The following is a 21,425-nucleotide window of genomic DNA, read 5'->3' on the forward strand; positions in this document are numbered from 1 at the left end:
ACTTTCTCAAGGCTAGAGTCTACCACTTGAGCCTCAGCACCATTTCTGGCTTTTTTCTATGTATGTGGTACCGAGGAATTGAACCCAGGTCTTCCTGCATACTAGGCAAGCACTTTAACCACTAGGCCAAACTCTCAGCCTACCTCTTATTTTTTAACAAGAACAATGTATTTTTCTATTTGGGATGCTGTTAAAATATAAAGACTGTCATGTTGTTGTTTCTTGAGGGCCTCCTGTTTTGCTTCATGATGGTTTTATTCTTACATCATGCCCCTCCACAACAGAAAGGGGACTGACTAGCTAGCCCTCTGGTATCTCTCTCTTTTTTTTTTTTAATTATTTTTAAATTGTTAATCATCAAGATGATGTTCAGAGAGAATATAGTTCCTTAAATCAGGTAAAAAGTACATTTCTTTTGGGACATTGTACCCTTTCCCTCACTCTCCCAGTTTTTCCATCCTGTCCCCCCATACCCACAATGTATATAGTCCATTTTCTTTCTCCTTCCTTCCTTTCTTTTTTTCCCGTTCTTTCTTCCTTTTTTGGGGAGGAGGGACCTGACCCTCTCCCTGAGCTCTTCAGCTCAGAGCTAGTGCTCTACCACTTGAGCCACAGCCCCTCTTCCAGTTTTCCTAGTGATTAATTGGAGATATGAGACTCACAGACTTTAGTGCCTGAGCCGGCTATGAATCAAAACCCTCAGCTCTCAGCCTCCTGAGTAGGGGGGATTACAGACGTAAGACACCAGCACCCGGTTCCACAGTCCGCTTTCAACATACTGTCTAGTGAGTACCACGGCTGCATTTGTTCACCCTTTGTCCCTTCATTTCTGTGACTCCTCTTACCCTCCCAAAGACATTCAAATGAACAAACGAAAAAAAAGCAAAAAAGAAAATCTCTTGTTGACCTCCATCTTTTCTTAGTGCTTAATTGAAGATAAAGTGAGCTTTCCTGCCTGGATTGTCTTTGAACTACAATCCTCAAATCTCAGCTTCCTGAGTAGCTGGCATCACAGGCCCCCACACCTGTACCTGGGTAGATGTCCTTCATTACCAAATGTCTTCTAGATGCTCATTACTGACCGCTGGCCTGGTAGGAACAGTACAGGTTTTGCTTGGCTTTCGGGATTTGTTTTCGTTTTAAAACAAGGTCTTTCTATATCGTTCGGGCTGGCTTCAAAATTAGTCCTCCAGGGCTAGGAGTTTGGTCTTGCCTAGCATGCACAAAGACCCAAGTTCAATTCCTCGGTACCACAGACATAGAAAAAAAAGCTGGAAGTGGTGTTGTGGCTCAAGTGGTAGAGTTCTATCCTTGAAAAAGTCCAAGGACAGTGCTCAGGCCTGAGTTCAAGCCCAGGACTGCCTCCCCCCCCTCCAAAAAAAATAGCCTTCCAACCATAATTTCCTGAGTGCTGGAATTACAGGTGTGACCAGTGTGCACCCAGGTACAGCTTTGTATTGGTGTCCTGGCACATGATACTAAGACACTGGTTGTGTCACACACTGTTGGGGCTGTCCTCTAGACACCGGGAGATTAAATGGGTGTGTGCCCGGAGATGAAGGATTGACCTTTTAAGAGCCATTTGTTAGTGAGATTTTCACTTGAGCTTGCATCTTGAAGATCCTGGAGAACGGCATTGTGGCCACCACATGTGTACGTGTGTCTGTCCTGTGTTTCTGTGTAGTTGTAGGGATCTGGGACCACTGAAGGAAATGCTGCTGGCTGTCAGTCCCCTGGAGGAGGGTCTTTCCACGCCCAAGGGTCGGAAACAGGGCCTGGGTGAGCAAGGGTGAGCCACAGGCAGTCTGGCCCAGCGCTTTTGGGTCCTGCCTGCCCCGCCCTGCCCTCACACGCACAGAAGGCAGCCTCCTGGGCCCCTGCTGGATTTCCATGATAAACACAGCAACAAGGACAGATAGTGTGGCCAGCCCTGCTCCTGTCAGCCAGGCCTTTTAGCGGATTTGATTAATTGCTTTACGATTTCACATCCAGCCGGGGGCCGCTGGTGGGTCGCCTGTGCCCTCCTGTGCCCCCCGTCAGGTGGAAGAATGGAGCAGGCTACTGAATGAGTCCATAGACGCCACCATGTGCCAAGCTGGTGACCTCATTTTGAGAGAAGATGAACTTAAATTAACTCCTTCCGGCCCCATGCGGTTGTGGGGCCTGCTGTCTGTCTTAGCATGCTCCTGTGTCCTCCCAGGGAGAATTCCGGGCCTGCAGGGCCTCTGCCCGGCAAAGGCTGCTCGGAGCCCCAAAGTGATGGTGTGCTGGGAAGATGGCTTCTGTTGTTCACTCTCCCGAAGCTGATGCCTGGGAGCTAACTGCTCGCTTTAGGAGCACGGAAGATGAGCATCCACCGCCTCAGCCGTGTGGAGGCTGCGGGAGGCAAAGGGCAGCTGCTTGCAGGGCCTTTGCCTGCTCTGGTCCTTGAGCTTGAACTCAGATCCTGTGATCTACCTCACTTGGCTTTTTTGCTCAAGGCTGCTGCTCTACTTTATCCACTACTCCAGCTTTTCTAGCCTCCAGTTTTTGCCTCTTGACCCCTATAGATAAGAAAGCTTATCTCTGGGCCCGGGAGTTTGGCCTAGTGGTGGAGTGCTTGCCTAGCATGCACCAAGACCCAGGTTCAATTCCAAGGTACCACATACATAGAAAAAGCTGGAAGTGGTGCTGTGGCTCAAGTGGCAGAGAGCCAGCCTTGAGAAAGCCCAAGAAAGCTTCTCTCTGCTGTCTCCTACCCAGCCTGCCAAGTGAAGTGTTGGTGTTGTGGATGCACGTTGACTGGGGGTGGGCAGGGTTGGATAGCATTGCCCTGACTTTTGCTTCTTATCATTTGGGCCTTCCTCCTCCTGCTCCCCCTCCCCCTCCTCTTCTTCTTCCTCCTCCTCACCCCCCCCCCCCCAGTTGACAGACCTATAAGTTCTGTGAAATTTCAAGAGAAGAATTGGAGCATTGTTAAGCTGGTGGGGCTTTTGTTATGCAAATTTCATTAACAGACTGGGACACTCATGGGTTTTTCAAAGAGTCCAACTTAATTTTCATTAGCCCCACTCCACTCAGCCCCTGTGACCCTCCCCCCCCTTACTTGGACTACTTCTGTCTAGGCCCTCCCCCTGGAGGTGGCCAGGACCTGAGGAGGGACCAGATAGTGAAGCCTGAGTGGGCTGCAGGCATTGTTGGACCTGTGGCCAGCTGGTTGACCTGTGGCGGGCAGAAGAGTGGCCCAAGGCCATGGCCAGGCTGAAGGAGCCCATTGTGCGTGTTGGGGCCACCAGGTCCTTGTTGTTAGACCAAGGAGGATCCTGCGCCCACAGCTGTGGCTGGCGTGGGGGCCATGGCTCCGCTTAAGAGAGCTCCCCTCAACACAAGGGATCCCTGAGTTTTGTCAGAACCCTTTTCAAAGTAAGTAAAAAACAGTCCTGTGCTTCTTGGGTCAGAGCTGACGTACAGGAAAATGTTGTTCCAGAGCCGCGGGGCCTTTGCACTACCATCCATGCCTTATCCTGTGCATCTCCCCTGCAGGGGGGGAGAACATCAAAAGCATCAACCAGCAGTCCGGAGCCCACGTTGAGCTTCAGCGGAACCCCCCGCCCAACACGGACCCCAGCCTGCGGATATTCACCATTCGGGGCAGTCCACCGCAGATCGAAGTGGCCAGACATCTCATAGATGAGAAAGTTGGCGTACGTACACGAGCCTTTCCCCAACTGCCTTAATGCTAGCTGGAATTGCTTCTGGATGGCCAAGGTACCGCCTTTGCCCCAGCACCTTGACTTCCTGTACCTTTCCCTCCTGAATGACATGGAGGTGCCCTCCTCCTCTGCCAGGGCCAGTCAGATGAAGAGGCTCCTGGCAGAACTTAGCAGGCAGCCACCACCAGCCCCCAGAGCACGTCCCCATAGCTTAGATGAGCATCGGGCGAGCCCCCCCAGCACTGCCCGGGCCCCTCGTGTCGCCCTGACCGCCGGCCCTGCAGGCTGCGTTTATTGACTCTGCCTTTAGTTTCAGGCGCCTCAAAGCAGATAAAGAAAGGGAGTGTTGATGGAGACAGATGGGCCACTGCTCACCTCAGTGGGGACGTAGAATGGCAGAAAGAGCCCTGGGCCAGCCTAAGTTGACGGGAGAGTCAAGCAGGTTGGTCCTCCCCGGGTGACGTGCCAGGGCAATCGCGGCCCTGCGGTGGTCTCGGTCACTAGAGGGCCAAGCCTCCGCCGCAGACGTGGTGTGCGTGGGAAGGAAGCTAGTGTGAGCACAGAGCCGTGTCCCTCATTCCTCTCACCTCCCAGAAGTGGGCTTCGTCCTGGGAGGGGCTGGGTGGAGGGTGCACCAGCGCCCCCAGGGGTGACAGCTCCTCTGTGCCCACACAGGGTGCCAGCCTCGGAGCCCCCACAGCCTTCGGACAGAGCCCCTTCAACCAGCCACCTGCTGCTGCACCTCATCAAAAGTGAGTCTTTGGGCTGAGCCTGTGGCTTAGTGGTAGAGTGCCAAGCATGCATACGGCCCTGGGTTCCCTTTCTCAGTCCCACATCACCAAAAATGCCGGAAGGGACACTGCTCAGGTGGTAGAGTGCTAGCCTGAGCAAGAGAAGCTCAGGGACGGTGCCAAGGCCCGGAGGACGAGCCCCGGGAGTAGGGGGAGGGGGAGCGAGTCTTCTGCCTCCACCTGAGCGCTGGGGCAGTGCTGCCTGCTTTCCTCCCCTCCCCGTGTGACCGTGTTCTGGGTGCTGGGTTCTTGGCCAGCTCTGCTTCCTTGTCTTCCCGCAGCACCTTCCCTCCCAGAGGCTCAGGGTGCTTCCCCAGCATGGCTGCCAAGGTGAATGGAAACCCCCACAGCACCCCTGTGAGGTAGGTGGCCCTCGGCCATGGGATAAGGTGGAGAGGTGGGAGCGAGTGTGCCCCCGGCAGTGACCTCTTTTGTCCGTCCACAGTGCTCCTCCGACGTTTCTGACCCAGGGCTGGGGCAGCACCTACCAGGCGTGGCAGCAGCCTGCACAGCAGGTCCCAAGTAAGTGACACTGCGGTGGCTACGAGTCCTCCCGGAAGGCCAGAGTGGCCGGGGTGAGGTGCTCAGAGCACAGGGAGGAGCCTGAGTGGGTGACAGGTGCAAGACGCCCACTCCCCAGAGATGGGGCACAGAGAGGCCTTGGACCTTGCGGAAGCTCTGGTCCTCAAACGTAGGTGGGCTGTGGTGTGGTTCCACCCAGCCTCACCTGCCGGCTCTCTTCGTTCTTTCTAGGACTCCTCTCCTGAGCCCACCCCGTTCCTTCTCCCCTAAGCAGCCTCCCATTTTCCATCTTCTCTCCAGCATCTGTGTGTGTGTGCACGCGTGCACGTGCACACGCTCACATGAACAGGTAGAGGTAAATGTACTGTGAGGCCTCTCTGTTCACTCTGTTGTGAAGTGAAGGGCTTGAGTTTGATTCATTGTTTCACGTGTGGTAGGTTCCAGGGCTTGAACTCAGGGCCTTGTGTTATTTACTCTAAGCTGGCACTGCCCTCCAGCCCAGCTTTTTGCTGGATAATTAGAGATGGAGTCTTAGAGATGTTTTCTGGTCTAGCTGGCTTCAAGCCGTGACCCTGCAGGTCTTACTTAGCCTAATTCTGAAGGACTGGCAGGCGTAGCACTGTGGTTATTTTCCCCGTGTGGATGTGGATGTGAGGCACTCAGCTCTAGGCCTTGGACTCAGAACACTCAGAAGTGGGAGCTGGTTTGGGCTGGCAAAAACCTCGTGGGAAACGGGTCTGCCCGAGCCCTCAGAGCCTAGGATGCACAGCGTTATTGGGGACACAGAAGGAAAAGAGGGTCTCTCCTCTCCATCCACCTCCTTCCCTGCATTCGACGTTCAGGGGCTATTGTTCCTCTTCTCACATCTCCAGTGGGGAACGATGGAGCCGGCCCTGCCCTCTGCTGCGTGTGCTGTGCTGTCCCCACTGTGTCCCCTCATGGTCCCCACAGCCCACCCAGCCCTGGGGACATGAGCACTGTCCTTTCAGCACTGCCTGCAGTGCCCCCCTCTCCCTGAGACTTACTCGCCCGCCCCGGGCTGCTTTTTCCTCTGCCATCCAGAGGAGCGCTGGTTCGTACTGAGCAGAAAGGCCGGTGTGGCCTGTGCAGGGGAATGGCCCGTTTGTTTGCTCCAGGGCTCCTCCAAGGTGGTCCGGCCTCTGGCCATGGCTCTCAGGCTGTGTAATGGCAGCTGTCCTATCCGGGGGATCCACGGGCCTCCGGCCCCCTTTCCCAAGGCCTACGATGACAGCCCGCCCTCATCCCTACAGCTGCACCTTTCCCTGGGCCATTCGCCTCAGGGGCGTGCGGGCCCTGCTGACGGCCTGGTGCTCGTCTTCCTAGGTCAGCAGAGCCAGCCACAGAGCAGCCAGCCCGACTACAGCAAGGCCTGGGAAGACTACTACAAAAAGCAGAGTGAGTGCCCCCTTCCTACCCGCCCCGCCCCGCCCCACCCCTGCTGCGGGGAGCCTGCTCCCACAGGGCTCTTGGCTCTCGTGTGGGGCACTCAGGACCTCCCCCTGCCCGTGTTGGGCTATTGGACTATTGAAAGCCGTGGTGAAGCTCGGGAGCGCAGCCATTGCCTGGTGCAGTGTGGGGTGTTTTCCAGGCCACAGGTGTGAGCTGGCCAGCACACCCATGTGACCTCACACCCATGTGACCGGCAGCATTGACTGTCTCTGGGGCTGAGCATCTTGTGCCGGGGAAGTGTGCGTGCTCAGGTCAAGAGTGTGGAAAGCTGGTTCACTCCGGGGAGAGCCGCTCTCGCTGTGCTCGTGAGCCTCCGAGGGGCTGAAGCAGGTGGTCAGGAAGTCCTCACTGGGCCCCAGAGAAGCTCCCCAGACTCCTGCTGCTCCTGCACCCTTCTCTCTGCCATCCACGGTGTCTGAGCCTGGGCACTGGGGGGGGGGGCAGTGGACAGAAGCTGCAGAGGGTGTGGCCGGGGCCCTTTTCCTCCCTGCCATGAGCCTCCCTCTCCCCCTCCCGGCCTGGCCCTTCCCCTGTAGTAGTGACGGCTCGCTTCTTCTCCCTCCACCAGGTCATGCTGCCAGCGCTGCTCCTCAGGCCAGCTCCCCGCCAGACTACACGATGGCCTGGGCGGAATATTACAGACAGCAGGTGGCGTTCTACGGGCAGACATTAGGGCAGGCTCAGGCCCACAGTCAGGTCTGTAGCCAGCCCCCAGCACTGTGAGGCTCCCCACCGCAGCCCTGACCCCCTCTCCCCAGCCTAGTGCTTGCCTGGCCCCCGGGGAGCAGCTCTGCCCAGGTCTCCATGAGAGCCACTCTGCCCTCTCCCAGCCTGAGGGGAGCTCACTGCCGATAGCCGCTCACCCCTGAGTGTGCCGCCTGGGGGTGGCAGTGGGAGGTAACTGGAGGGAGCAGATTCCCACAGTGGAGCTGGACAGAAGTACCAGTGTGCGCCCCCCCCCTCGGGCATGCAGTCCCCTGGAGGGCCAAGTGCTCCCCAGAGCACAGAGCAGGGGCCTCCCTCAAGTGGCCTGATGCCAGTCAGGCCAGCCTGGCCTGTCACTACTCAGGTAGCTGGGCCTGTGGAAGCAGGAGCCTGGGGAGGTGGCCCTGCCCAGTGTCCCCAGGTGAAACAGAGCTCTTCCTCCCAACCTGAGAGCCCCAGGTGCCCGCGCAGGCCTCAGGCTGACCCTCTCCCTCCCCCCACAGGAGCAGTAGATGGCGACCGGCTCCTCCCCCGATCAGTGTGAGAGAAAACCTGTTTGTAACAGAGCTTTCTAGATTTGCAAACCTTTTGATGAAGAACCTTTGTTTTGTTCTGTGAAACACTATATTTAGATTAACAATTTTTCTAAAATCGGGAAAATTAGTTACTAAAAATTGCTGGTAATTTTTGTTTTGTTATTTCAAATGTGGAGCAATACCTGCATATCCAGGTGCGTGCCAGAATACGCCTGGCGTGGCACGTCAGCAAGGCACGTTTTTGTCCTCCTCTTCTCTGTCTGTATTTACCTTTTTTTTTCTGTTGCAACAGAAAGTGGCTTGGAAGTCTTAGGTGGTATGTAACAAATTCTTTAAAAAAATTTTTTTAAACAGTATTTAAATATTAAATGTGTAAATTCAGTGTTTTTCTTCTAATTTCTTGTATCTTGGCTGTCTGGTTTTTTGCATTTTTTAAACTGAACTATTATGTATTGTAATTAATTATGTGAATTCTGAATTGAAACAGATGATTTGTTTTGCTGTCCAGCAGGGTGGGGAGGGGCATTTTATAGGGCTTGTATCACTTCTAGAGTTGTGAAGGTGATGTAAAATGGGTCGTGTCCAGCTACGTTTTTCATGTCTCCATTGCCAGCTGCAGTTGTGTATCTAAGACCTCCACGCTGGTTTTAAAACAACAAAAACCTTTCTCTGTCCTCTCAGAAATATAAATACTGTTATTTTTAATATTAAAAAGAAATTCAATATAACTTTTAACAAACACTGTGGAACATTAAACCATATAAAAATGTAGTAACTATTTTTTAATTCCAAGGTGTTTTTGATTTTTTCTTTAAAATATTTTCTTAATATTTGTCAAATTAACTAGATGAATAAATAAAATCTAGTATTAACCACAATATGAATTAAATAACTTTGATTTAATAAAAGGGATACTATGATTTCCAATGTTTACTGTAGTGTATCTTGTACAGATAACATGTATTTTTAAAAGAAAAAAGACAGAATTGAAGCTATTTTTTCTCGCATTTTTAATGGACCTGAAGAACATTCTGTTTTGATGCATCCAGAAGTTACAGTTTCTGGATTGTTGCTCTTTTCTTTCCTTACAATGCTTGAAATGTCTAACTATTAAACAGGCAGTTTGGGAATGTTATGCATGTTGTTTTTAAAAAGATGTTCTTTTTATTTGACTGACAATTCATTTTACACTCTATATAATAAAATTCCCACCAAGAGTCTTGTGGGCCAAGTACTTTGGTGTGTTTGTTTGCTGCTGCCCACCCCGGGTGCCTGTGCAGAGCCCTGCTCGGTGCACAGCTCGATGTCCCGATGTCCCGCACTCGTGTAAGCTCGTTTTATTTGAATGGCTTTGTGAAATTTCCCCTCTGGACCAGAGAGCGCTGAACAGTCAGGCCTTGCACCCCACGTGTGGCCTAACTGAGAAGCACAGGGCTGAGAAGATGGAGGCAAGGGGTGAGCAGGGTCAGCACGGTGTCATGCGGCTGTGCAGCTGGCCACTCACTCCGCGCTGGCCCCCCACTCACCTGAATCTCAACCTTCCCACAGGCGGCCACCGCCCGGACCCTCAGTCCCCAGTGCTCTGCTGTGTAGCTGACACTTTGTCCTGGCTCCAGGCCCACATGGGGCGGGCCCTGGCTTGATGGTGACTTGTTCTGCTTTCATGTGCTGCACAGACTCTGGAAAGTGAGCTTAGGATGGGAACAGGGCACGGTGCTGGCGGGTGACACGCACACCCGTGGGTCAGGACACACCTTCAGCCGCTTGCTCCTCATCTTTCCGCTGGCCTTGAACTCTGCACGTGTCTGAGGTAGCATCTGAATCCACCTTTGCCTCTACCTGGAAATTGTTTCTGTTTAGACTTAGATCCTGCTTAGAACACTCCTTTGGCTCTGGGGGGGGTGTGTGTGTGTGTGTGTGTGTGTGTGTGTGTGTGTGTGTGTGTGTGTGTGTGTGTAAATTGTTTCTGTTTAGACTTAGATCCTGCTTAGAACACTCCTTTGGCTCTGGGGTGTGTGTGTGTGTGTGTGTGTGTGTGTGTGTGTGTGTGTGTGTGTGTGTGTGTGTGTGTGTGTGTGTGTGTGTGTGTGTGTGTGTGTGTGTGCCCGCCCGCCCCTATCCTCTAAAAGGAGGGAGAGACATCTGTGGCCCCTTTAGCCCAAAAGGGGGTGGAGAGTGTCCCATCTGGGCCGCACTGGGGCCTGTTGAGAGCCGGAAGACAGGAGGAGACATGGCATCTTTTAACTACACCTCTAGAGAATCGACGCGGACGCTGGGAGATTGAATAGTAAAAGCCACGCAGAGGAGGAGGCCGGGGAGAGGAGGGCATAAGCGCTGATGACGGTAATGGGCATTACAGAGAAGACTTCCTTCTAATTCATCTTCCAAGCTCTGTGCCAAAACAGCATTTGGCATGGTTCACAGGGAGCGATTGTGTGATAATGAGCCCTAAGGTGTCCCTTAATTGAAGACTGAGCTTTTGCGGTTGTGCCAGGAGTCATAAATGGTGCAGGCTTGCGGGAGGATGCATTTTCTTAAATGTATCGGTAAGTACAGATTAGCACTTGTCCCCAGTGAAATGCCCATACTATAAATTATGGAAATCTCTCTCTCTCTCTCTGATGCAATCTTTTATTGGGGGGGAGGAGGGGTGCAGCAGGAGGCAGGAGGGAAGTTTGCAAGCATATGAGATTTGGCCTTCTCATTAACATGGCGCCCGCCCTCCAAAGACGATTCTCATCAGCAGTCTGCCGCTCTGCCGCGCTGGAAGCTAAAGTGCTCGCAATGTACCAAGTTCAGCGATTGTGTTCCATTAGGAAAGCTGCGTGGTCATCACCAGGGCCCATCTGCCCGCTGGGGGAGGTAGAAGTGCCGCCATGCCGTGTCCCAAATGCACCCCCCTACCCCCCCACAGGCACCCACTCACACGTGGGTCTAGCCAATTCACCCCAGAAACTCGGAAATAGCGGAGAAGTCCTTCAGCTTCCTGCAGCCATGCCCAGAAGCCCAGCTCCAGAAGCTATCGTTTCCTTTTTGTTGTTGGCCATGCAGCTTGAACCCTGGACCTGGGTGCTGCCCTGAGCTCTTCAGCTCCAGGCTACCACCCTACCCCTTGAGCCACAGCTCCACTTCCAGTTTTCCTGCTGGTTAATTGGAGGTAAGAGTCTCCCAGAAGGACTTTGCTGCCTTTGAACCAAGATCCTCTGCACCCAGCCTTAGCCATCATCGCAAGCTCACATCTCCAAATTCATGTTCACTGTTCACTGGAAGCAAGGCAGCTCGGCTGCCTGTGCCACTTGGCTCAAGCAGGAAGCTCCAGGAGTGCTAGAGCCCCTGGCCACAGCAGGGCTGGGCTGGGCTGGGCCCTGCAGGGTTAGAGGAGCTTCAGGCTGGACCTGGGGGCTGGCGCTCCAACACCCAGCCTCACCACCCTGCTCCCCTCTCCCATCCGCACGCCCCACTTGGCTGCAGCACTGACTTTAAGAAGAATAGGAAAAGACGGGTGGCAGCCAGAGGGAAAAGGGCTTTGCTCCCAAGATTGGCATCATCTGCCGGTCACCAGTCAAAACACATCCTTGGAAGTTCATCCTGGCCCTGCCTCTTCTTCCGTCCAGGAAAGGTGACAGAGTCACGTAGCCCAGCCTCCCAAATGCTCAGATATATACATATACATATACATATTTTTATATACATATTGCACCTGGTGGGCAGCTGACTTTCTATGAGGCTACAATAGGTCATGTGTTTGATGTGTTTGTCTGTTTTTCTGGCAGAACTGGGGTTGGACTCAAGCCCTGTACAACTTGAGCCACACCCCAGACAACATTTGACTCTTTTCTTTTTCTTTTGTTTTTTTTTTTTTTTTTTTTTGGCCAGTCCTGGGGCTTGAACTCAGGGCCTGAGCACTATCTTTGGGCTTTCTCAAGGCTACAGCTCTAACACTTGAGCCACAGCACCACTTTTGGCTTTTCCTATATATGTGGTACCGAGAAATCGAACCCATGTCTTCGTGCATGCTAGGCAAGCACTCTACCTCTAGGCCAAACTCCCGGCCCCTCTTTATTATTTTTCTAATCGTGTCTCACATCACTGTTATCTCAGTTTCCTGGTATGTGCCACCTCACCAGCCTTTTTATTGGTTGAGAGGAAGCCTCACACACTTTCATGGCCAGGATGGCCTCCAACTGCAATCCTCTCTCCATCCCCAGTAGCTGGGGTTACAGGTGTGAGCTGCTGAGCCTGTCCAGATCATATTTCAATTTTTATTTATTTTTTATTTTTGTCATAGGGCTTGAACTCAGACCTGGACACTGCCCTTGAGGGTTTTTTTGCTCAAGGCTGGTACACTACCACTTTGAGCCACAGGGACATTCCCAGTTTTCTGGTGATTTATTGGAGATAAGAATCTCATCGATTTTCCTGCCTGATCTGGCTTCGAACCACGATCCTCAGATCTCAGCCTCCTGAGTAGCTAGGATTACAGGCGTGAGCCACTACAACCGGCTTATATCATATCTCTTCTCATTTCCCATCCTTGGGATTGGACTGAATCCATATTGTGATTGGTTGTGTCAAAGGCTCTACGGTTGTTTTATTCACATTAAATACATCATAAATAAACGTGGTAGGCTTGGCGCTGATGGCCTACGCCTGAGCAGCCTGAGATGTGAGGATTGAGTTTGGAAGCCAGTCTGAGCAGACAAATGAGCCAGAAGTAAAGCTGTGGCTCCAGTGGTAGAGTACCAGCCCAGGCCCTGAGTTCAAGCCATAGTACCAGCACAAAAAGAAAGGAAATGAAAGAGGAAGGAAGGAAGGAAGGAAGGAAGGAGGAAGGAAGGGCCAATAGCATGGCTTAGTGGTGTAGTGCTTGCCTAGCATACATGAAGCCCTGGAGTTCATTCCCTGCTACCACACACACAGAAAAGGTCAGAAGTGGTGCTATGACCCAAGTGGTAAAGCACTAGCTTTGAGAAAAGCCCAAGGACAGTGCTCAGATCTTGAGTTCAAGCCCCAGGACTGGCAAAAAAAAAAAAAAAAGACTATCTTGTCATTTGTATTTCTATATAATTTGAGGAGGAGAAGGGTCATGGGGCTTGAACTCTGGGCCTGGGTGTTGTCCCTGAGGTCTTCAGCTCAAGGCTACCACCCTACCCATTGAGCCAGAGCCCTACTTCCTCCCATTTTTCTAATGATTAATTGGAGATAAGAGTCTCTTGGCTTTGTAGTGCCCGGGTAGCTTTGAACCTTGATCCTCAGATTTCAGCCTCCTGAGTAGCTAAGATTATAGGTATGAGCTACTGCGCCCAGCTCTTTGGTATAATTTTTTTTTCCAGTCCTGGGCTTGAGTTCAGGGCCTGAGCACTGTCCCTGGACTTTCTCAAGGCTAGAGCTCTACCACTTGAGCCTCAGCACCACTTCTGGCTTTTTTCTATGTATGTGGTACGAAGGAGTCAAACCCCCGTCTTTGTGCATGCTAGGCAGGCACTCTACCACTAGGCCAAGCTCCCGGCCCCTGTATAAATTTTTAAATCATCTTGCAATCTTCAGCTCCCACCCAAACCAAAAAAGAACCTAAACCAGGCGCCAGTAGCTCATGCCTATAATCCCAGCTGCTCAGGAGGCCGAAATCAGAGGATTACAGTTCAAAGCCATCCTGGGCAGGAAAGTCCATGAGAATCAAAAGTGGTAGACCCCTAGCCTTGAGCAAAAAAGCTCAAACCCTGGGGGCCGGGAGTTTGGCCTAGTGGTAGAGTGCTTGCCTAGCATGCACGAAGACCCGGGTTCGATTCCTCAGTACCCCACATACATAGAAAAAAGCCAGAAGCAGTGCTGAGGCTCAAGTGGTAGAGCTCTAGCCTTGAGAAAGTCCAAGGACAGTGCTCAAGCCCTGAGCTCAAGCCCAGGACTGGCCAAACCCTGACTGAGTTCAAGCAACTGATTCCCCCCCACCTCAAAACCTAAAACTGTCTATGGTTTGCTAACACTCTACCACTTGAGCCACAGCTCCACTTTTGGCTTTTGGTGGTTAGTCAGAGGTAAGAACCTCATGGCCTTTCTGCCTGGGCTGGCGTTGAACATGCTCCTCAGATCTCAGTTCCCTGGGATACAGGGCACAAAGCACCAATGTCTGGCTACTATTGAGATTTTCGATTTGTGACAGATTTTTTTTTTTTTGCCAATACTGGTGCTGAACTCTGGGCCTGGGTGCTGTCCTTAACTTCTTTTGCTCAAGGCTAATGCTCTAGCATCTGAGCCACAGGGCCACTTCCAGCTTTTTCTGAGTAGTTTATTGGAAACAAGAGTCTCACGGGTTTTCCTGGCCATGCTGGCTTTTAACTGCAGTCATCAGATGTCAGCTTTCTGAGATGACGGGATTCTAGGTGTGAGCCACAAGCACCTAGCTACTCCTTAGTTTTTGTTTTTGTTTCGTTTTGTTTTGTTTTGTTGGTTGTGGGGCTTGAACTCTGGGCCTGGGCACTGTCCCTGAGCTCCTCAGCTCAAGGCTGGCACTCTACCATTAGAGCCACAGCATTACTTCTTGTTTTCTGGTAGTTAATTGGAGATAAAAATCTCATGGACTTTCCTGCCCAGGCTGGCTTTGAACAGTGATCCTCAGATCTCAGCCTCCTGAATAGCTAGGATTACCAGCGTGAGTCCCTGCACCCAGCTTATACCACATCTCTTCTCATTTCCCACCCTTGGCACTGGACTAAATCCAAATTGTGATTGGAGCCACCAGTTTTTCAATTTCTTTTTCTTTTTTCTTTCTCTCTTTTTTTTTTTTTTAACCAGTCCTGAGGCTTGAACTCAGAGCCTGAGCACTGTCCTTGGACTTTCTCAAGGCCAGCACTCTACCACTTGAGCCACAGCACTACTTCCAGCTTTTTTCTATGTATGTGGCACCAAGGAATGGAACCCAGGTCTTCATGCATGCTAGGCAAGCGCTCTACCACTAGGCCAAACTCCCGGGCCCTGAGTTTGTGATAGATCCTTATAGTTCTCTTATTTCTCTCTGAGTAAGTTTCAATTTAGAGTTGTCTTTCTTTTCATTTATTCCTACATTATTTATTTTATTTCCTTTCTAATTCCTATCTAACTATTAAGATAGGAATACTTGTTCATGTGGATCTTGAGTCTAACGATCTTGCTTAAATTCACAATGTCTTACCATGTAGCCCTGGCTGGCCTCAAACTCAATCCTTCTGCCTTAGCCTCCTGGGTTGCTGAGTTAAAACCATCTATCATTGTGTCTGGCTTGAACTTTTTTTTTTCCTAATTTTTTATTTTTGTATAACTTTGACGGTATAAGAGTTTCAACTCAGGACCCTGTGCTCACTCAGCTGGCACTCTTACTGCTTGAATCACACGTCCAGTTAGGTACTTTGCTGGTTATTTTGGAGACTGACTCGGAGTCTTCTGCCCATGCTGGCTTTGAACTATACTCTGTTAGGTCTCAGCCTCTGAGAAGGTCGGATTACACTCATGAGCCACAAGTGCCTGACTCATTTGTTTCTTTTCACGACACAATCCCCAGTATCGGGCAGGTTGAAAATGGTGAGGGTTGGGCTGGGAATGTGGCTTAGTGGTAGAGTGCTTGCCTAGCATGCAGGAAGCTCTAGGTTCAGTTCCTCGCATTCCTTCCCACTTAGGGCTGAATGTAGTGGGACAAATTAGCAAAGCGTTTAGGTTGTATTGTGTGTGTGTGTGTGTGTGTGTGTGTGTGCTGGTACACACTCCCCTAGGCATTCACAGGCTGACCACCCCCCTCCCCCGCCCCATGCAGTGAGCCACACCCCAGTTACTGGTCCTGGAGGCCCAGGGCCTAAGGCCATGCCTTGGACATGGTGTTGGTGTTGAGGATGGGTTCAAGTTAAGGACTGTGGAGTCCTCTGCCTAGGTGCACCCCAGACCCCCAGTCAGACCCTCCACGGTCCCCCAGGCCTGGCAGGAAGTGCACGACATTGCTTTCCTAAATGTCTTGGCCTGAGCGAACCAGCAGGCTGTACGTGGTGAAAGACTTAGTCTGGATTTTAGCCTCAGCTTGGCTCTGCTCACTGTGATGGTGGGTGCCCCTTTCTCCTTCCTGCTTTGAAGGTGATGGCAGGATGGCTGCAGCCATCTTGTGATGTTGAGAACAGAGGGAAGCTCAGGCCCTCCAGCTGCTGAGCCCAGGTTTGCAGCCACACACACCATCACCACCCTGTGTTTGCTTCCAGAGCCCACAGAGGTCAGGGATCCTGTTGGGACCTTTGACACCTCTGGGCTCCATTTCTCCTCCTTCCAGACGCAGATGGCCGCAGGTAAGTATAGCCACGCTTTCTGGTGTTGGAGGACTGATAGACTGAGATGATCCGGGGAAGTGATTAAAATAGCAACCGCTGCTTACTGGGTGCCTGGAAAATGCTAATCACTGCCTAGCACTCTACCACTCGAGCCACAGCACCACTTTTGGCTTTGTCTGTGTATGTGGTGCTGAAGACTGGAACCCAAGGCTTCAGGCACGCTAGGCAAGCGCTCTACCACTAAGCCACCTTCCCAGCCCTGTGGCGGTGGTTTGGATTCAAACCAATCTTGGTTCACAGGCTCCTTGGCATTGCAGCCCACTTCTGCTGCAGAGAGGTTTGTCCTCTATGGCCCTCTGTAGGTGCAATTTGTCCACCTGTGAACTTTCCAGAATTGTCCAAAGTTCCGGCATGGTCTTTGGGTTTTTGTTGTTTGGTGTGTGTGTGGTGGTGTGGGGGGGCACACTCACATGCCATTACTGGGGCTTGAACTCAGGGACTAGGCACAGCCTCTTAGCTTAGGTCTCTCACTCCAGGCGATGTTCTACCACTTGAGCCACAGTTCCGCTTCTGGTTTTCCACTGTTTAACTGGATATGTGTTTCTCAGATCTGCCTGCTCTGGTTGGCGTCTAACCTTAATCCTCAGACCTCAGCCTTCTAGTTAGCTGGGATTACACATGCGCACAACTGATCCGCCTGCCTGGCCAGTTTTTCTTTTCTCTTTAATGTGATGATGCTCGCTCAAACCTGTAATCCCAGCTACTCGGGAGGCTGAGATCTGAGTGGTGCTGTAGCTCAAAAGGGAGAGTGCTAGCCTTGAGCAAACTGGAGCTCAGGAGCAGCACCCTGGTCCAGAGTTTAAGCCCCAGGACTGGCAAAACGAACAAATAAAATTGAACAATTCTGCAGGCATTTCCCATATGTCAAGTACACCTTGTGCTCAACAGGCTCTCTCCACTGAGATTCTGTCCTTATGCCCACTGTGCAGATGAAGAAACTGAGGCCTGGAGGTGGGGTGTGTTCTTACACTAAGTAGTATCTGTGGGAGCCAGGCCTGGCATTTTCCCACGGCCCACGAGGCCAAGGGGGCAGGAACCACAGCGGCAGCTTGACGCCAAGCAGGCAATCAGGATGCCCCAGTTTGGTTGTTTCCAGCTCCCTACAGAAGCTCTCAGCAGCACCTGCAGTTCACTTACAGTCGGCCCCTGGGTTCCAGGGACAGGACCAGGAGGCAGGGGGTGGGGGGCACTGCTGGCTACCAGAAAGCTGGCCTGAGACGGCAAACTTGGTCTGTCCTGTGGCCACCATGGTGGGCAGGACGTGGCGTGATGGCAGCCATGCTCGATAAAGGAAGGACTGAGGGGACAGGTCAGGATTCCAGGCCACCGGGTGTGAAGAGGCTGGTGGGGGTGGGGCAGGTGGTAACAGCTCTGAGCTCAGCGTCCTGAGCAGCTAGGACTCCAGGGATGAGCCCTGGAGCCCAGCTCACGGCTCAGCCAGGCTCTGTGGGTCACCTCTATCCCTTCTTCTCGCCATCCCTGGAAGGTCTCCGGGGCCCTGGGCGTCCTCTGTGCCTCTCTCCGTCATTTTCACCTCACCTGTGTCCTCCCAGCAGCCTTTGCTTCCGTCTCTCCACCTCTGTGCCGTCTGCACCCCCATGTTCATGGACACTGGCTAGGGGAAATGCGGTAGCAGGGGGGGCAGCCATGCTGTCATCGGTCCGCTCCTGTGCCTTTGTCTCCGGGAGCCCGGACGGGGATGGGGCGGCCATGGGCGAGGCTCAGGGCCTGCTCCGGCCGCCCCTGGCAGTCCCACACAGGGTCTGCCCCAGGCCCGTCTGTGGATGTGGAGGTAGCACCTGGGCAGCCCAGGTCGGCCGGGCGCTCTGGAGCCCCGAACCATCGTGGGGACGCCGGCTGGGGGTGGGGACACGCGGGGGAGAGACGTGAGCGAAGGATGAGGAGGGGGGGGTGCGGAGGAGAAGAGGGAAGGACAGACGGACGGACGGACGGGTGGGGAGCCCTGGAGGAGTCGCCCCCGCCAGGGTGAGAGGTGCGGGAGGCCACGGGGGCGAGGACGTGGGGGCGCGGCGGTTCCGCTCCGCACTCCGGTAGGGCAGCCAGGGCTGGGCGCGGGCGCGGGCGCGGGCGCGGGCGCGGGGTGCCGGGTGGGGCGCTGCCCGCCGCGCTCTTCCCTTTCTTCCCCGGGGCTCCGTCGTGGATCGATCCCGGCGGCCCCCGCCGTTAATATCTTTTTAATGAGTTCGCGGGGCTTAGCGCGGCTCTGCCCCGGGGTGGACCGGGCCGCCCGGCAGATGTTTCTGGAGGGGGGGCGCCGCCCCGCGAGGGGAGCAAATCCCCGCTCCAGGGCGGGCGCGGGTGGGAGACGGCCCCGGAAAGTTCAAAAGAGAGACGCGCCTTCCCCGGGCCCGGCGGTGGATTTCTCCTCGGACAATGGCCCCGCCGGGCGCCCCGGGAACGCGCGGGGTGCGGCCCGGAGGCTCCGGCCCGGGGACGCGGCCCGCCAGGGCGCCAGGGCCCCGGGGAGGCCGCTCGGGGCTCCGGGCGGCGGCAACAAGTGGACGCGCTGGGGGTGCGTCCGCCCCGGGCTCCCCGCGAACCCTGCGCCCCGGGGTCCCCGGCTCGGGAGGGGGGGCGCCCTGCACCCCGTGGGCCGCGGCGAGGGTGACCTCCGCGGGGCCGCGGCCGATGGATTCGTTCCGCCCGGGCCGGGCCGCGTGACGGGGCGGACGGGGCGGCGGGGGATAAAGATGTCCTGGCCGGGCGGGAGGCGGGGGCGACGCTCCCGGCCCGGCCCCTCGGGAAGCCGCGCCGAAGAAAGGGGGCCGGGGCCTATTCAAGCCCGACGAGCCGCCACAAAGGGCCGATATACTGGGGGCTCTCTATTAACGCCCATGAATATGAAAGAGGCGCGGGCGGCGGGCGGCGGCGCGCCGGGCCGGGGCGGGGTCTCGGGCGCGGCACACTCCCGAGGGAGCCCGCTCTCCGCGCCGCGCCCTCGAGCCCCGCACTCACCGCGCGCGGGACGACGGGGCGGCGTCGGGGCGCGCTCCCTGCGGGGTCCCCCCCCACTGCAGCACACCCCGCGCCGGAGCCCCGATCCGGAGCTGGGGACCGGGACGCACACTGCGCCCTGGGGCCGCGCACACACGCGTGTCCGTGCTTCGGGAGGGGAGAGTTGGCCAGCGATACCCACACGCGTGCGCGCACACACTCACACTCACTGAGGCAGCACCCGGAGAGCCATGAGGTTAAAGAAGCCTCGGTTTTCACCACACGCCGGCGAGCTGGGGCGCCGCCGGTCTTCCTGGGGTCCCCGCAGCGCGGGGCTCCGGCCCCCATCTCCCCGCGGTGCCCGGCGAGCTCCCAGCTCCCGGCTGTACTCAGGCATCGCTCCGCGCCTCTGCGCCCCTGGGATTCGCCGCCCCCCACTCCCCTCCACGCACCCGCGGGGCTCGCCCGAGGCCTGGGAGGGACGAGGTGCCGGCCGGGGGACCCCGACCTGCCGGCGGCGGCCGGTGCTCCGCAGCGCTGCCCTCTGCTGGCGCCGGGCCCGCCGGGCCTGCGCGGTGCCCGGCGCAGCGTCCGCCAGCCGGGCGGCCCTGGGCGCTGTCCGTGGGAGTCCTCGTGTTTCCTCACTCCGTCGCCTCCACGGAGGCCGCGGGTCCCCGGCCGGGCGGTCAGGGGCCTGGGGCCCGCGCTCGCAGGTGCCAGACGGGCTCCGCGCAGGCCGCGCCCTGGGGTCTGAGAAGCATCTGGACGGGGTCGGCCGAGGGAGGCCCCGGGCTGTCCGCCCCTCCACGGGGAAAGCCCGGGGAATTCGTCCTCTACAGCGGAGACCTAAGCCACGCACCGAGGCTCAGCACAGCCCTCCACGGGGGCATCTGAGACGGCCACCCCACGGGTGGGTGGGGGCCCAAAGGCTGGCATTGTCCCCGCTGCGGCCACCATGTGTTTGTCGGTGCTGCAGGTGGGGGGTTCGAGGCTCCCCGGGGCAGAGCCTGCAGCCAGCGGGGTGGGGGGGACGCGCCCTGACTGGCTTCTCACCACTGTTTCTGGGGGAAGGGACCGCGCGGACCCAAGATGGGGCAGAAAGTCTATGGAGGGATCGAAGAAGAAGAGGCAGAAGAAGGTGGCAAAGAGAAAGAGCTAGACGGGAAGAGGAGGGACGGGGAGGGAGGAGGAAGCAGGCTTGCAGAGGCGGTGTGGAAAGCCGGGCGGGCGGCGCTGGCCTGGGGCCGCCGGCCGCGCCCGCCGCATCCGCTCCGGGTCCCCCGTTCCCGGCCGGGGCCGCCCGCGGGGACCCCTGGAGAGACCCACGCGTTCCGCGGGGAAGCTTTTCCGAGCGGCGGGCAGTGTGGATTCTGCTCAGCCCTCGGGGTCGACGGGGCCGGCTCGAGCCCGAGCCGCCCCGACGGCGCGCGGAGGTCGCGGCGGCCCCGCCTGCGCCGGGCGCCGGGCCTGGGCCTGGGCCGCCGCCGCGCCCGCGGGGTGGCGGCTCGCGCCCCGCGTGGGGCGAATGGCCGGCTCAGCCAGCCCGGGCCGAGCGGACGAGATCGCCGGGGCCGGAGCAGGTGCCTGGGGAGTGGAGCCCCAGGGCCGCCCGAGCCCAGGAGCGGCGGCCGCGGGGGCGGGGGGGGGGCTGGGACAGGTGAGACCCACGGGATGGGGCCCGGCGTCCTCCCCCCCCGCCCCACGGGAGTCCCAGAAGTCCCGGCCAGCCTCCTCGCGCCCCCGCCCCTGATCCGACCCCTCCCCTCTCTGCCCGGCGCTTCCCACGGGAGAGGAGGAGGAAGAGGAGGGGAGGAAGGGGACGGGGAGGGAGGGAGGGAGGGAGGGGGAGGGAGGAGGGCCGAGGGGGCTGTTCCGAGCTGTCCGAGCCCCCGCCCCTCGCGCTCTCGCCTCGAAGGTTCCGCCGCGCCCGGCCGGGTACCAGTCTGTCCTCCGACGTCAGGGGGTCATTAATAACCAATTAGGAGGGTCACTGCGGCTCCTATAAAGGCGCTGAGATTTTGCCAAGGGGAGGACGGTCCTGGCTGGGTGTGCAGGAGGCGAGCGTCCCGGAGCCCTCGCCGCCGGCCGCCGGCTCCGCAGCCTCCCGCCCCGCGCCGCGCCGCGCCGCCTCCGTCTCCACCCGCGTCTCCCCAGCCCTCGGCGCCGCCTCCGCCATCCACGCAGATTCCTGTCTCCCTGCCTGTCGCCCCCTCCCTCCCTCCTGGGCCCTCCTTCCCGTCCTCTCCCGCGCCTCGTCGTCGTCGTCGTCGTCCTCCTCCTCTCCTCCTCCTCCTCCTCCTCCACCCTCGCAGCCCTCTCCCGTCTCCCGTCTCCGGTCCTCCCTCGGCTCCGGCTCAGCCGCCCACCGCCCCCCCCACCCCGCCCCCGGCGCCGCCGAGCCCCGGGCCGCCC

General features: G+C 56.3%; 1 protein-coding gene across 4 annotated transcripts in view; it reads left to right on the plus strand.

The window, feature by feature from the left end:
* Fubp3 (far upstream element binding protein 3) overlaps nucleotides 1-8,950 on the plus strand; it is a 54,159-nt gene extending 45,209 nt beyond the window's left edge. For 3 of the 4 annotated variants that reach the window (XM_090330824.1, XM_090330822.1, XM_090330825.1), the window contains 7 exons: nucleotides 3,523-3,683; nucleotides 4,368-4,444; nucleotides 4,765-4,845; nucleotides 4,929-5,005; nucleotides 6,350-6,421; nucleotides 7,044-7,171; nucleotides 7,684-8,950. In XM_090330824.1, the coding sequence (XP_090186950.1) occupies nucleotides 3,523-3,683; nucleotides 4,368-4,444; nucleotides 4,765-4,845; nucleotides 4,929-5,005; nucleotides 6,350-6,421; nucleotides 7,044-7,171; nucleotides 7,684-7,692 (605 nt within the window). In that variant the 3' untranslated portion in view covers nucleotides 7,693-8,950. Of the gene's footprint in view, nucleotides 1-3,522; nucleotides 3,684-4,367; nucleotides 4,445-4,764; nucleotides 4,846-4,928; nucleotides 5,006-6,349; nucleotides 6,422-7,043; nucleotides 7,199-7,683 lie in introns of those variants that run through there. The other variant, XM_090330823.1, reaches the window with a different exon arrangement.
* The last annotated feature ends 12,475 nt before the right edge of the window (nucleotides 8,951-21,425 follow it).

Source organism: Megascapheus bottae, chromosome 3, assembly GCF_031878675.1.
Source record: "Megascapheus bottae isolate mThoBot1 chromosome 3, mThoBot2.hap1, whole genome shotgun sequence".
NCBI classification, from domain to species: domain Eukaryota; kingdom Metazoa; phylum Chordata; class Mammalia; order Rodentia; family Geomyidae; genus Megascapheus; species Megascapheus bottae.